The sequence below is a fragment of the Coregonus clupeaformis genome, chromosome 24, assembly GCF_020615455.1.
Source record: "Coregonus clupeaformis isolate EN_2021a chromosome 24, ASM2061545v1, whole genome shotgun sequence".
NCBI classification, from domain to species: Eukaryota; Metazoa; Chordata; class Actinopteri; order Salmoniformes; family Salmonidae; genus Coregonus; species Coregonus clupeaformis.
The window spans coordinates 3500642-3517458 of NC_059215.1; the positions used below are offsets into that span (position 1 = coordinate 3500642).

The 16817-nt window shown below is 40.5% G+C and overlaps 1 protein-coding gene across 1 annotated transcript in view; it reads left to right on the forward strand.

Moving 5' to 3' along the window:
- The first annotated feature begins 443 nt into the window (after positions 1-443).
- LOC121537727 (rho guanine nucleotide exchange factor 12) overlaps positions 444-16817 on the forward strand; it is a 164832-nt gene continuing 148458 nt past the window's right edge. Inside the window, exon 1 of the mRNA XM_045206985.1 lies at positions 444-1582. Within this exon, the coding sequence (XP_045062920.1) occupies positions 1551-1582 (32 nt within the window). The 5' untranslated portion in view covers positions 444-1550. The remainder of the gene's footprint in view (positions 1583-16817) is intronic.

A 16817-nucleotide genomic window follows, 5' to 3' on the forward strand; every position in this document is an offset into this window, starting at 1 on the left:
TCTGATTTGCTGCCAAGTGGGTGGGCCCATGCCCTCCCAGGCCCACCCATGGCTGCGCCCCTGCCCAGTCATGTGAAATCCATAGATTAGGGCCTAATTAATTTATTTCAATTGACAGATATCCTTATATAAACTGTAACTCAGTAAAATTGTTGCAGTTATATTTTTGTTCATAAATAGCTCTTCAGACTTGAGTAATTTAGGCCTACTACTTATATAACCTATAAATATGTATCTAGCCAATATAATATCATGTAGTTGATAAATATAAACGAATAAGTTTAATTTATCTGTTGGAATGTGCAATAATAGGCTAAATAAATGGGCCATCTACTAGTGTGTCATATATAGCATGGAGATGAGCTGTTGAATCATGACCATCCATCCCATTTAGCCAGCCTAGCTAAACTAACATCAAAGGTTTTGAAAGTGCTATTCCGAAAACGTACTCCGGCGTTTTGATTCCAATGCATGTACTGTAATTCAATGAAAAGTAGTCGTCTCTAACGCAAAATAAACTAGGTTACAGAAAACGGAATTTGTCGAGATCTGTGTGCTGCTTTCAAAAGTTGCTGTTACGAATTGCTGTTTCGGGACCCGGTTTGGATGGAGAGGAAAGATGATTTTTTTATTTCCCTTTTCCATCCGCACTATAGTACAGTAAAGAGTGAGAGGCCTGTGCGAAAGTGTGGATAGCTCATGTAAACTGAACGATATTTGGAACAGAGTGGTGAAACAATGTTTCACATTTCGTGAAAACCTTTAGAACGCAGGGAGGATCACTTTCATTGTTGTCAAAGTTGACGAAATTCTTCCGGGCATGAAGGACCAAATCCGTCTGGGTTAAGGGGCGAATCGGATGGGAATTCTACCATGGAAATATTTTTTGAAGGGAAAATAAGCGAACTATTCGAGAGAAACCAAGCTTCATTTGAGAGAATTTAACGAAAAGAAAACTATGACAAGAAGTCTTCTGAACGATTAGACCAGTCTTGTCAAGGCATTGGTCAAAGGAGTAACTTTGTGCAGTGTTATTTCACATGGAAACGAATTAACAATAGGTAGCCAGTGCTAATATTTTCCCGGTAGTCTATTGACAAAGACGGATGCAGATAGCGGCAGGCGATGCCCAGGATACAGTGTGTTCGCAAGTAATGTTTCTCCTAAAGATATTGAGAGGTTAACGTTTTATTTTCTAGTAACATTTCACCATATTCAGAGTTATCAGTGTAACATTGGCAATGCGTTATTTCATGCACGCCCCCGTAATGGTTTTGAAGAAGAATGTTTACAGTAACCTCTGATTTCTTGTCTGAACAATTGTTTTACATCAATTGTTGAAAACTAAATAAACCAAATAATTGAAGTCTTCACTGTGGAATCACCCATGTTTTCTTATTTTAATGGATTAAACGAATTTGAATCGTTGTGGAACGCCCTTGGACGGACATTGAACGCCAAGACGAAGCCATTCTCCAAAATACAGTTTGTCATTTTTGGTAAAAATGCTAGTTGGATAAAATCCGTGGGGAAAAAACAACGGAAGCCCAATGAGCAGCACACAGTCAACACTCACTGACAGGTAAATAATATCTAATTCCCACGATGCATGAATGGTAGCTAAACTCCTATACGGCTTATGCCGTTGCATTTGTCCCTCCCTTCCCAAGGCTATGTTTTGGTATTTTAATGTAACCAGCAGCATATTGTCATGTAACCTAGCTATGCACATTATGTAATTTGGCCATGTCATGTTTTCAGGCCAGGGGACCAACGCATTTGTTGTTTGTTATCAAACCCCATGTCCTTTTTTTTCCTTTCTAATGTAATTAGATGTGTCTGATTTGCTCCTACCCCATTCATAGAAGCTAACTGCTTTAGCGCCTATTGAAGATACTGTAGTAGCTTCTGACCGGGGGAGTTTTGTTTAGAGCCCTTACGCTTGCACATAACAAGCATTGCTTGCGTTAAGTTTTTGGAAACATAAGCAGTGGTGGAAAAAGTATCCATCTGTCATACCTGAGTAAAAGTAAAGATACCTTAAAAGAAAATTACTCAATTTAAAGTCACCCAGTAAAATACCACTTGAGTAAAAGTCAAAGTATTAGGTTTTAAATATACTTAAGTATCAAAAGTAAATGTAATTGCTAAAATATATAAGTATCAAAAGTAAAAGTATAAATCCTTTCAAATTCCTTATATTAAGAAAACCAGACGGCACGTTTTTTTAAATTTACGGATAGCCAGGGGCACACTCCAACACTCAGACATCATTTACAAACGAAGCAATTGTGTTTAGTGAGTCCGCCAGATCAGAGGCAGTTAGTTGGCATGACCAGGGATGTTCTCTTGATAAGCAAAATGTAATGAGTACTTTTGGGTGTCAAGGAAAATGTACGGAGTAAAAAGTACATAATTTTATTTAGGAATGTAATGGAGTAAAAGTTGTCAATAATATAAATGGTAAAGTACAGATACCCACTAAAACTACTTCATTAGTACTTTAAAGTATTTTTACTGAAGTACTTTACACCACTGAACATAATGAACGGATCTTTCATATCAGCAATAAATCATTTTCAAAAACAAAATATTAAATTACTACATACCTTTTATAGTGTTAGTGTTCCCACACGGACATATCGCCATGTTACATCGCTTGTTTACGTAAGACATAGGCGTCCACCTGTGATAATTAGCAATCTAGCGTGCTCCGAACATCTGTGTGTAAGCATAACTGGGGAGGAAGTGTAGTTCGTTAACTGGAGGCACACACAGCTGGTGGATCTGTGCAAAACTGTTACAGTAAGTGTATGATGATATGAAAGATAATGAGCATATCAGCATATGTTTGAAAGCGATTATTGACTTTTCTAAACGTTAAAACACAGCGTCAGAATTGTAGTACACATGCAGCCAAATGTGGGCGAATGTAACCGCTGAAAACCCTACATACGGAGAAGGGTTTTCAAGAGCTAATTTGCTCCATAAGTACGGTAGTAAGATAAGATACAGTGCATACGGAAAGTATCTACACACAATACCCCAAATGTATTACAAATAAAAAACAGAAATATCACATTTACATAAGTATTCAGACGATTTACTCAGTACTTTGTTGAAGCACCTTTGGCAGCGATTACAGCCTCGAGTCTTCTTGGGTATGACGCTACAAGCTTGGCACACCTGTATTTGGGGAGTTTCTCCCATTCTTCTCTGCAGATCCTCTCAAGCTCTGTCAGGTTGGATGGGGAGTGTCGCTGCACAGCTATTTTCAGGTCTCCAGAGATGTTCAATCGGGTTAAAGTCCGGGCTCTTGCTGGGCCACTCAAGGACATTCAGAGACTTGTCCCGAAGCCACTCCTGCATTGTCTTGGCTGTGTGCTTAGGGTTGTTGTCCTGTTGGAAGGTGAACCTTTGCCCCAGTCTGAGGTCGTGAGCGCTCTGGAGCAGGTTTTCATCAAGGATCTCTCTGTACTTTGCTCCGTTAATCTTTCCCTCGATCCTGACTAGTCTCGCAGTTCCTGTCGCTGAAAAACATCCCCACAGCATGATGGTGGCGAATCGCATCTCTGCATGTCTGGCCGACATATCAGTATGGATGACGGATCACCACCTCAAGCTGAACCCTGGCAAGACGGAGCTGCTCTTCCTCCCGGGGAAGGACTGCCCGTTCCATGATCTCGCCATCACGGTTGACAACTCCGTTGTGTCCTCCTCCCAGAGTGCGAAGAGCCTTGGCGTGACCCTGGACAACACCCTGTCGTTCTCCGCCAACATCAAGGCGGTGACCCGATCCTGCAGGTTCATGCTCTACAACATTCGGAGAGTACGACCCTGCCTTACACAGGAAGCGGCACAGGTCCTAATCCAGGCACTTGTCATCTCCCGTCTGGATTACTGCAACTCGCTGTTGGCTGGGCTCCCTGCCTGTGCCATTAAACCCCTACAACTCATCCAGAATGCCGCAGCCCGTCTGGTGTTCAACCTTCCCAAGTTCTCTCACGTCACCCCCCTCCTCCGCACACTCCACTGGCTTCCAGTTGAAGCTCGCATCCGTTACAAGACCATGGTGCTTGCCTATGGAGCAGTGAGGGGAACGGCACCTCCGTACCTTCAGGCTCTGATCAGTCCCTACACCCAGGCGAGGGCATTGCGTTCATCCACCTCTGGCCTGCTGGCTCCCTTCCTCTGCGGAAGCATAGTTCCCGCTCAGCCCAGTCAAAGCTGTTCGCTGCTCTGGCACCCCAATGGTGGAACAAGCTCCCTCACGACGCCAGGACAGCGGAGTCACTCACCACCTTCCGGAGACATTTGAAACCCCACCTCTTTAAGGAACACCTGGGATAGGATAAAGTAATCCTTCTACCCCCAAAAAAAAAAAAGTATAATTGTAAAGTGGTTATCCCACTGGCTATAGGGTGAATGCACCAATTTGTAGTCGCTCTGGATAAGAGCGTCTGCTAAATGACGTAAATGTGCCCTTGAGCAAGGCACTTAACCCTAATTGCTCCTGTAAGTCGCTCTGGATAAGAGCGTCTGCTAAATGACTAAAATGTAAAATGTAAATGTGCTTCACCGTAGGGATGGTGCCAGGTTTCCTCCAGACGTGACGCTTGGCATTCAGGCCAAAGAGTTCAATCTTGGTTTCATCAGACCAGAGAATCTTGTTTCTCATGGTCTGAGAGTCTTTAGGTGCCTTTTGGCAAACTCCAAGCGGGCTGTCGTGCCTTTTACTGAGGATTGGCTTCCGTCTGGCCACGCTACAATAAAGACCTGATTGGAGGAGTGCTGCAGAGATGGTCACCTCCCTTCTCCCCCGATTGCTCAGTTTGGCCGGGCAGCCAGCTCTAGGAAGAGTCTTGGTGGTGCCGAACTTCTTCCATTTAAAAATGGTGGAGGCCACTGTGTTCTTGGGGCCCTTCAATGCTGCAGAAATGTTTTGGTACCCTTCCCCAGATCTTTGCCTCGACACAATCCTGTCTCGGAGCACTAAGGACAATTCCTTTGACCTCATGGCTTGGTTTTTGCTCTGACATGCAACTGTGGGACCTTATATAGACAGGCGTGTGCCTTTCCAAATCAGGTCCAATCAATTGAATTTACCACAGGTGGACTCCAATCAAGTTGTAGAAACATCTCAAGGATGATCAATGGAAATAGGATGTACCTGAGCTCAATTTGTTGTCTCATAGCAAAGGGTCTTAATACTTATGTAAATGAAGTATTTCTGTTATTTTATTTTGTATACATTTGCAAAAATTTATAAAATCCTGTTTTCGCTTTGTCATTATGGGGTATTTTGTGTAAATTGATGAGGAAATGTTTTTATTTAATACATTTTAGAATAAGGCTGTAACATAACAAAATGTGGAAAAAGTCAAGGGGTCTGAATACTTTCCGAATGCACTGTATACCCTGTGTGGGGCATCTCCCCTCTGAAACATCACCTATTCAGGTATTGCTGCCTTAGTACCAGGAACATTATTGCATTTCTAGTTAATCCTAGAAATGTCATATACCAAAGATGATATGGGTATTCAATGTGCTTATCTCCCAGTGAAAATGGATAGCAAAACACACAAATTTGAATGGTGACCGTAGCCTGTGCAATGGACGAAGGGGAATGTCTTTTCACATTTGTATGACCTGGAAACTGTGCCCTATTCAGTTTGTGTGGGTGTGTGGTGTGTCTGGGGGAAGTTTGCAACATAGTACCTCTGGGTTCACAGGGACTGGGGACTTAAACCTGGCTTGGGGACATTGGGAACCAGCTAAATTCTCCATGTTGAGTTGTACTTGAGTTTAAATCACCTGTTTATTGGTGGGGGGAGGGGACATTAACAGGTGCGACTGTAGCAAGAGCTCACAATAAAACATGAAGACTAGGACAATACAGAAACTAAACACTAGCATGTGGAATAAAGAGTCATGCATCTCTGTCTAATATATTCCTATTTGAAACATGAATGGTCTGCCCTGTCGAATAAACCCACCAACTTATTTGGACAACAGAACATGCTGTGGTAGAGTAGACAGACATGCCTCCTTTGCTTTTGCCATTGTACACTAAACAAAAATATAAACGCAACATGTGAAGTGTTGGTCCCATGTTTCATAAACTGAAATAAAACATCTCCAACATTTTCAATATGCACAACATCCCTGATAGTGAGCATTTCTCCTTTGCCAAGATAATCCATCCACCTGACAGTTGTGACATATCAAGAAGCTGATTAAACAGCATGACATTACATAGGTGCACCTTGTGTTGGGGACAATAAAAGGCCATTTAAAAATGTGCAGTTTTGTCACACAACAAAATGCCACAGATGTCTAAAGTTTTGAGGGAGCGTGCAATTGGCATGCTGATTGCAGGAATGTCCACCAGAGAATTGAATGTTCATTTCTCTACCATAAGCTGCCTCCAATGTTGTTTTAGAGAATTTGGCATTACGTCCACCTGGCCTCACAACCGCAGACCACGTGTAACCACTTCAGCCCAGGACCTCCACATCCGGCTTCTTCAATATTTGTGTCGTCACAAGGAATTCTAGAACCCAAAAGCTTTTGGATTTTGCAAAACTGTTGTAAAATGTTCCATTGGTGCCAGTCTCAAACGCTTCGGCTGGCGTTCCTTTCATTGCACTTTATTAGCCTAAATGTCAGGGAATGGAATATACATTTCTTTCAGCAGTTTTGTTTCCATCACATTCACAGTACTTCATGTATTTATACAGTCTCGACACTCCATTGTCTCTGCACTCTTCTATGGAAAGACAAAAGCTAGAGGCAGTCATGATTGGCATCCAAAGTCTAACAAAGTCATTTGATGTCTTAAACCTCTATAATATGTATACAGATAACAGGATTACCCTTTTACTGCGGTTGGCTTAAACAGGGGTCCACACAGAACGTTTCTTGATAGTCTTAAACATATCTACTTTGAGACAAAAGTATACACCTCAAACATGGGTATGGGCTTACATTTAAGAATACACCTGTACCATGTATGATATAAAGTTGAAATATGTTTGTTTCCATCCCAATATTACACTTTATATACATCACAGAAGACTGAAATATAACAAAACGTCTAGTTTGTTTATTGAGCTGTACACTGAGGTGACTATTCAAAGATGCTCAGCTGGTTAATATTCCTCTTCAGTGATTCCCCAATATCTTTTCAGCATGTGCCCTGAAAATGGAGCAGATAATTTATACCAATCAGACTGTATATGCTTTTATCCACATCAAGGCCTACATGTCTTTTAGGTGTCCAAAACCTTTAAAAATCTTAAAATGTCTAATTGTGTAAGATCTTTCTATTCATTCCTATAACTTACATGACAGATTTTTATGGTCAAAATGACCTTTTTTGTTGTAGACAATCATTTTTTCATGTTTTCATGAGTGTTTGGGTTTAGGCCCATAAGTGGCCAACAACCTCTTCAAACACGTACGGTTATAGACCTATTCACAAAATATCTTACAGATATCTTACAGGCCTTTTCTCCCTCTCTCTTATCATGTTACAAGCTGACAGGCGCAGACCATAAAAGGCTCCAGCTCACTCATCTACACCTCCCCCTCTCCAGCATCAAGCAGATAAGGATCTGGCTCCACTGAACTGACTAATCAGCAGTGAGGAGACTTGACAGGCAGTGCACTCTGTGACCCCTTCAACACCAACTTTTATATCACCAACAACAAGTATATCATTCCATCTAGTGGAGAGGTGTCAGTTGCACAGGTCATGACAGTTTAGCTTTACCGAACATGTAGCTGTACCGAACACAGGCCATAGCCCATTTTTGAACTGTTCCAGCTTTACTCCATGTGGATGTTATACAGTCACCACAAATACAGAGCAAAAGACAGGCAAGGGAAATACAGGTAGCCTTGGTTCATGCAAAGGGGAGCTCTGGTCAGGGGCACAGATGCAGTGAGTAGTAGTACTTCGTTTTCTGTCATCCAGGGGAGAGGTTGCATCACAGAGGTCATCATTCCTGAAAGGTGAAATAAATACAATAGTGTTAATGCCTAGTAGTTTTGTCTAGGATTTTTTTTTAAATCCTGGGTAGCCAGCCTAAAGACACTATAATAATAAATAATAATAAATAATAATAATAACACTATAAAGAGGGGCCCTTGTGGGACCACAATTGCTTGGCAGCATATAAAGGATTTCTTTCAAAAGCGAGTCAGTAGGCTATACCATTTGAATAAACTAGATATCCTAAATAGGGTTCTGCTTGCATTGGCTCAAAGTGGCTATACAGCACTAACTCAGCCAGCCAGGAGTACCTGTGGTAGGTGAGGATGGAGGAGAGTGACTGGCGTGGATCAATTGTTTCATTCAAGCCAGGGTTTGAACATCATTCCTGAAGTAAAATAGAATAAAGGAATTATTCAAAAAGCTCTAAAAATGGCACTAAATACAAAATACACTCTACTGAATGTGCTGGGTAACGTCCGTGAATGTGTGGTAGCGTTAGCCTGCCGACTAAGACAGATAACATTATCATAACAACATGTTTCCAAAAGAAGACGCGCTAAACTGGTGTTGCTATTGAAGAATCCACATTGAATAGGTCAAAATACTAATGTCCAACTTCATAAATGCATTCTTTATTGATTGGAAAGTTATATTCGATAGAAGAATCCCCCACTACATCTCCTCTGTCCAGATGTAGTAATTGTTTGTGTGTGTCTGTAAGTTGTTGTTCGTATGTGTATGTTTGTATTATGAGGGGAAAAAAAGGGGAGGTCACAATTCTGTTTGTACACTTGTTTACATGGAATGCTTCTTAATAAATCAAGCCATTACACTTTGTTATTATCATGGCATTTCATCATTATTCAGGTTATTACTTAAATCAACAATTTAAGAAATGCCAGGCTGTCACATTTTTGTATTACACAACATGAACAGAGTCCAAATAAAGATACACTATATATACAAAAGTATGTGGACACCCCTTCAAATTAGTGGATTTGGATATTTCAGCCACACCCGTTGCTGACAGGTGTATAAAGTCGAGCACACAGCCATGCAATCTCCATAGACAAACCTGGGCAGTAGAATGGCCTTACTGAAGAGCTCAGTGACTTTCAACGTGGCACCGTCATAGGATGCTACCTTTCCAACAAGTCAGTTCGTCAGATATCTGCCCTGCTAGAGCTGCCCTGGTCAGCAGCAGCCTCTAATGTGCTAGTGATGGCTATTTAACAGTCTGATGGCCTTGAGATAGAAGCTGTTTTTCATTATCTCGGTCCCAGCTTTGATGCACCTGTACTGACCTCGCCTTCTGGATGATAGCGGAGTGAACAGGCAGTGGCTCGGGTGGTTGATGTCCTTGACAGAGCTTGAAGAATTTAAAAAAGAATAACGTGCAAATATTGTACAATCCAGGTGTGCAAAGCTCTTAGAGACTTACCCAGAGAGACTCGCAGCTGTAATTGCTGCCGAAGGTGATTCTAACATGTATTGACTCGGGGGTGTGAATACTTATGTAAATTAAATGTTTCTGTATTGATGTCTAAAAACATGTTTTCATGTTGTCCTTATGGGGTATTGTGTGTAGATGGGTGAGATTTTGTTTGTTTGTTGTTGATCCATTTTGAATTCAGGCTGTAACACAACAATGTGGAATAAGTCAGGGGTATAAATACTTTCTGAAGGCACTGTAAGTTATTTTATTTTTTTTACCAATGGCTTTTTGGTGGTTTATTGGGAAAAGTATTGTTGTGATCAAACTGGATATGTATTGGTTTCAATGGCTGACGTGAGCAGGGAAAATATATAATATGCATTTGTTAATTCCACTTTTAAAGTTGGTAATTTTATTTGTGTATTGGAAAAGGATTTATCAGAGTTGAAGTTCTCTGTTTTGGGGCACTTTTAACATGTAGGTGTGAGGGAAACTGAGGACGGGCAGGCAGCAGGTGATTTAATGCTCTGCTGACAGCTGTTGATTTATGACCATTTGTCAGAGGGGAGAGAGGCTGATAAAGATATCAACTGGTGATTTGGCTGGCTGAGGGCCTGTTTGACTAGGAATACTGGATTTTCTGCAAAATAAATAAATAATACAGTTTATTAAAATATGAATAAATGGAGCCTGGGGAGCCACTAGAGGGCGCTAAAGCAGGATCAGGTTTTAAGCAATTATCTTTTTGCGCAGTTGTTGTGCAACCAATAGCCTTCTTCACATTGTTTTGCTTGCCTCTGATGTTTTTCTATCACCAAGCCAACACCATTTTTGTTTCCAGGACTGTAGCTTCTGGTTTCATGATCAGGTCATGCGGCTGTCCAGATTTCATAAGGTACTTATTGTTTTGTTGAACTGAAAGCTCTCCTTTTCTTGTCTATTAGCTCCCTTCTAACTTTTGGTTTGACCACCTAGTAGCCTAATCATTTCCTTGTCCCAGGCCCCAAGAACCTGCTTTAAGATGATGGGCTAATTCAATAATATGAGCGATAGTCAACCTGAGCATGGAAATCTGCAGTATACTATTCGTGCTACCTGTAATTATTAAATCCTACGTTTAATAATTAACATTTTTTGAAATGTTTCAGATGACTACAAATGTGTTATAGCTTTTGATCAACAACTTTTAAAGGTTTGAGTGTTTCAAACTCTGAATGTCAGACTCTGTAACATCCATACTCTCTAAAGTAATAATACAAATTAAAATGTGTGTTCAGCCAACCTTTTCCTTCGAAATAGCTATCCATGTTTTGACCTAAGACAGACTTTTGCTAATATGTTTCGTCTTTTCAAAAAGCTTGCCCATTTCATGTAACATGCATAATGCCTCCCTTTCTCTTTTTTGGAGTATCCATTCCCCCCAACAGGTGCTATAGTCACACGCTTTACAAGTTTCATTTATAATTTGTTTGTACATTCTGTGAGACACTAAAGTTGTGATTTTGCATGCAAGTGTAACATCCGTAATGCTGGAATCGCCTATATGCATTGACCAATACTAGGCGAATATTATCAACATTCTAAACGGTCCAACCATGCCCTCTACAAAATGCTGTAGACCACCAATCCCTTATTAAGGTTTCTACAGACATCACTCTGTCGATCGACGTGTGCGTGTGCATGGGCGGAGTCAGATTTGTTTTTTGCAGCGCACACTTTGTCCACGTCATTGCGTTCCATCCAGAGAGGAAGTCCGCCTTGTGTAGTGTACAGTGTCTACAGAAAGTATTCACACCCTTCGATTTTTTTCCACATTTTGTTGTGTTACAGCCTGAATTTAAAATGGATTAAAGTGAGATTTTATGTCACTGGCCTACACACAATACCCCATAATGTCAAAGTGGAATTATGTTTACATTTCTTTTTTTTATGTATTACAAATGAAAAGCTGAAATATCTTCAGTCAGTAAGTATTCAACTCCTTTTGTTACGGCAAGCCTAAATAATTAGTTGCATGGACTCACAATGTGTGCAATAAGTGTTTAACATTATTTTTGAATGACTACCTTATCTCTGTACCCCACACACAATTATCTGTAAGGTCCCTCAGTCGAGCAGTGAATTGCAAATACAGATTCATCCACAAAGACCAGGGATGTTTTCCAATGCCTCGCAAAGAAGGGCACCTATTGGTAGATGGGTAGAAATAAAAAAGCAGACATTGAATATCCCTTTGAGCATGGTGAAGTTATCAATTACACTTTGGATGGTGTATCAATACACCCAGTCACTGCAAAGATACAGGCATCCTTCCTAACTCAACTGCCGGAGAGGAAGGAAACCGCTCAGGGATTTCACCATGTGGCCAATGGTGACTTTAAAACAGTTACAGATTTTAATGGCTGTGAAAGGAGACAACAATACTAACCTAATTGACAGAGTGAAAAGAAGGAAGCCTGTAAATAATAAAAATATTCCAAAACATGCATCCTGTTTGCACTAAAGTAATACACTTTTTGTCCTGAATAGAAAATGTTATGTTTGGGGCAAATCCAATACTACACATTACTGAGTACCACTCTTCATATTTCCAAGCATAGAGGTGGCTGTATCATGTTATGGGTATGCTTGTAATTGTTAAGGATTGGGGAGTTTTTCAGGATAAAAAAGAAAGGGCGCTAAGGGATGGATTGAAATGTACAGAATTGGTAGCTGGAGGAAAATGCTTTTTCAATTTCAGTCAAGGGGAGGGTTTAGTATTTTTTTTATGTAATCCAGGGGAGGTCATGCAATTTGTAATTGATGAAATTTCAATATTTCTCAGTGTTTTAGAATTAGTTGCTTATTAGGCTATATATCAATGTGCCTATAGGCTATTTAGTGTGGTCTCAATCAAATGATCCATAGCCAATAGGCTATAGGCTACGAAGTGCATGCTCGGAGAAGCACAGAGCAAAGTTATATTTCTAAGATGAATGGTGTAAGTAAAACTAGGCCGCATTACACACTGCAATGGATATTCGAACCCTGAGCCCCGGCCTGCTCTGCTCTTGCTGATCAAAAACCTTTTTGTGTGCTACCTAACCAATGACTGTGCTGTGTAGGTCTACAGTGGCAGTTCAGGAGGAGAGTCAAAGGCTTCTTCCAAAAATATATTTTGATTAGGCCGAGTCCAAAAAATGTACTATCTTGCATGCGGGCTAGCCTATAGCCCATGTTCTGTTCAGTTTGAGAAGGAGAGCGCAAAGATGAGAAGGACTGGAGGTCAACTTTTATAGCTTGCTACTACTATAATTGATTTTATTAAAAACCATATGTTTCTTGCCCATGATGTATTTATCAAGAGTTATTGATCTCACAATAAGCCAGATTCTAGTAACTTACATTGTGGTGCTGAAACTTGAAGCAGCAGCCGTGGCACAATCAATCGGAAATGGACAGCTCATGGTGCTGAAAGTAGGCAAATTCCAGTAGGCATAATTCATTTCAACCATCTTCATTTTAATTTACTAACAACAAGAGGGCTTTGTGTTGGAGCCTATTTCTTCCTATTCAAGAAATAAGAGGCAGCACTACCTGTTTGACAGACGAGATTAGGGTATAGGCTGCTACAGTATATCCATAGATTTGTCAGTCAATTCCTCCACCCACCATGCACTCTGTAAATAGCCTGTCTCTGTCAGTGAAGGTTATGAAAGGGTATACTATAGGCCTACCTTTTATTAAAGAAAATGGTAAAGATTTAGTTTAAGATTTTGAAGAAAATAAAAATGGATCAGATTATGTAAAGATACTACTGTATAACAGCGCTTTGGTCTGTCTAATTTGTGGAATTGCTTTCCTTAATGCGTTTGAGCCAATCAGTTGTGTTGTGACAAGGTAGGGGGGTATACAGAAGATAGCCCTATTTGGTAAAAGACCAAGTCCATATTATGGCAAGAACAGCTCAAATAAGCAAAGAAAAATGACAGTCCATCATTACTTTAAGACATGAAGATCAGTCAATACGGAACATTTCAAGAACTTTGAACATTTCTTGAAGTGCAGTCGCAAAAACCATCAAGCGCTATGATGAAACTGGCACTCATGAGGACCACCACAGGAATGGGAGACCCAGAGTTACCTCTGCTGCAGAGGATAAGTTCACTAGAGTTACGAGCCTCAGAAATTGCAGCCCAAATAAATGCTTCAAAGAGTTCAAGTCACAGACACATCTCAACATCACTTTTCAGAGGGCACTGTGAATCAGGCCTTCATGGTCGAATTACTGCAAAGAAAGCACTACTAAAGGACAACAATAATAAGAAGAGACCTGATTGGGCCAAGAAACACGAGCAATGGACATTAGACCGGTGGAAATTTGTCCTTTGGTCTGGAGTCCAAATTTGAGATTTTTTGTTCCAACCGCCGTGTCTTTGTGAGACGCAGTGTGGGTGAACGGATTATCTCTGCATGTGTATTTCCCACTGTAAAGCATGGAGGAGGAGGTGTTATGGTGTGGGGGTGCTTTGCTGGTGACACTGTCTGTGATTTATTTAGAATTCAAGGCACACTTAACCAGCATGGCTACCACAGCATTCTGCAGCGATACGCCATCCCATTCAACAGGACAATGACCCAACACACCCCCAGGCTGTGTAAGGGCTATTTGACCCAGAAGGAGAGTGATGGAGTGCTGTATCAGATGACCTGGCCTCCACAATCCCCCGACCTCAACCCAATTGAGATGGTTTGGGATGAGTCAGACCGCAGATTGAAGGAAAAGCAGCCAACAAGTGCTCAGGATTTTTGGGAACTCCTTCAAGATTGATGGAAAAGCATTCCAGGTGAAGCTGGTTGAGAGAATGCCAAGAGTGTGCAAAGCTGTCATCAAGGCAAAGGGTGGCTATTTGAGGAATCTCAAATCTGAAATATATATTTATTTGTTTAACACTTTTTTGGTTACTACATGATTCCATATGTGTTATTTCATAGTTTTGATGTCTTCACTATTATTCTACAATGTAGAAAATAGTAAAAATAAAGAAAAACCCTTGAATGAGTAGGTGTGTCCAAACTTTTGACTGGTACTGTACATCCCCGATATCTCCTTCTTCTCCTGCAAATGACAGGGATTTGGGTCTTGTCGGGTGTCTGAAGTAAATCCTTCGTGTCCGACTCGTTGAAGAACAAATCTTTGTCCAGTACGAGGTGTGTAATCGCTCTCCTGATATCCAGAAGCTCTTTTCAGTCGTAAGAGTCTGTGGCAGAAACATTATGTACAAAGAAAGTTACAAATAACGTGAAAATACACACATAATAGCACAGTTGGTTAGGAGCCCGTAAAACGGCAGCCATCTCCTTTGGCTCCATTATATTGTTGAAGCCAACAGATGTTGTCGCCCTCATAATAACCACAAATGGTTTTACCACAACAAGAGTAGGGCAACACCCTTCAGTTGAAGCGGCGGAAAACAATCAATTGGCCACATCTCTCACAAAAACGGATGAAAAAAATGAACTCATGGATAATTATAAGGGAGCAGAACTTAGAAATTAGCTAAAATAATTACAAGGACTTTTCTAGCACCAAATTGAGGAAATGTCTGATTTTCAAGATGGGCCTATTGCAGTACTTGGATTTCTGAGCTCCAAATTCACATTCAAGTACCCTACTTCAAGGACCTTGTATTGTTTAAAATTGCAGGTGTAAAATGGAAAACAACATGTATTTGTCATGTTATTTAATTTCCAGATCATATTGTGAATAAGCCCACTAGGTTATGTAATTTGTTGTCATTATATCCAGAATAATTAATAGGAATAGCGTTGGGTATTGCACAATAGTCTATCCTACACAATTGCGCGCAGTAGGCTCGGTGTCCAAACCGAGGCACAAAAACATATGAAAACATGAAATCATTACCTTAATGCTTTCTCTGTTAAATCTAATGAGAATCTGCTGTAAATCAAGCAGACGACAACAGATGATGAACATCAATTCGCTAGGGATATTAGATGCAACGTGGATCCAGGCAGAACTGTTCTTGACATTCCTCACGAACACCTTTTTTCCTGCACTTGGGCTGTTGTTGCATCGCATCCACTATCACAACAGCTGTTTGTGACTTGACTGTCATTCGGAAAATTCCTTCCTGGATCAGATGATGTGTGAAAATATCACAGATTAACTAATCAGCTGGACAGCAAATGCGTATCCAACAAGTATTATGCATAAATATGGAAGAACCACATTAATGACAGTATCGATTTAGGTTTTTATTATCAAGGTAAGGTGACTCTTTTGGTTAGAAGCATTGGATTTGTGTGCCCAAGAAAACTGTTTTCACCCAGTAACATAAGGAGACACGAAATGTTACGTAGTTACACTGCATTTCTGAGATCTCTAAACAAAAACTGTCCAAAGACGAGATCCAGGATTATTACAGGGTTCAAGTTCAATGTCTAATTTAAATGATTAATGCTTAATATATGATATAACGACAACTTACACTGCCATAAATGCAAGGACAGAAAAGTATTGGACAAATCCGTCAAGACACCAACCATGATAAAGGGTTAAACAGGTTTTAAATCAACTCATTCATTTTATTGAATATAGCTATGATCCCCACTTATATCTTCATGTAATGACATAAAAAAAAATAGGCAGATTATTATCAATGACTTATCAACAGCTCTAACAGGTTTTCCAGTGTAGGAAATCCTCACTGGTATCTAAGTTTTTAGAAAGACCAATATCCACTAGGGGGCTTGGGGTGCCAGAGTAGCTTACCAAGTAAGATGATCCGAGGCACTATTTGACTCTAGCTAGTGACGACATTTGAACATCCGGATCCGGTGTTCTATGCCTTTTTGTTTTACAAATACTAGCTAGCTAACTAGCTACATGTCTGGCTAGTATGGTGTTCTATGCTTTTCAACGCTACTTTTTAAGGATTTAACTATGCTGAAGAAAAATATAAACATAACATGTAAAGTGTTTCATGAGCTGAAATAAAAGATCCCAGAAATTGTACATACGCACAAAAAGCTTTTTTCTCTCAAATTTTGTGCATATAGTTGTTTACATCCCTGTTAGTGAGCATTTCTCTTTTGCCCAGATAGTCCATCCACCTGACAGGTGTGGCATATCAAGAAGCTGATTAAACAGCATGATCGTTACACAGGTGCACCTTGTGCTGGGGACAATAAAAGGCCACTCTAAAATATGCAGTTTTGTCACACAACACAATGCCACAGATGTATCATGTTTTGAGGGGGCATGCAATTGGAATGCTGACTGCAGTAATGTCCACCAGAGCTGTTGCCAGATAATTTAATGTTCATTTCTCTACCACACAACCGCAGACCACGTGTAACCATGCCAGCCCAGGACCTCCG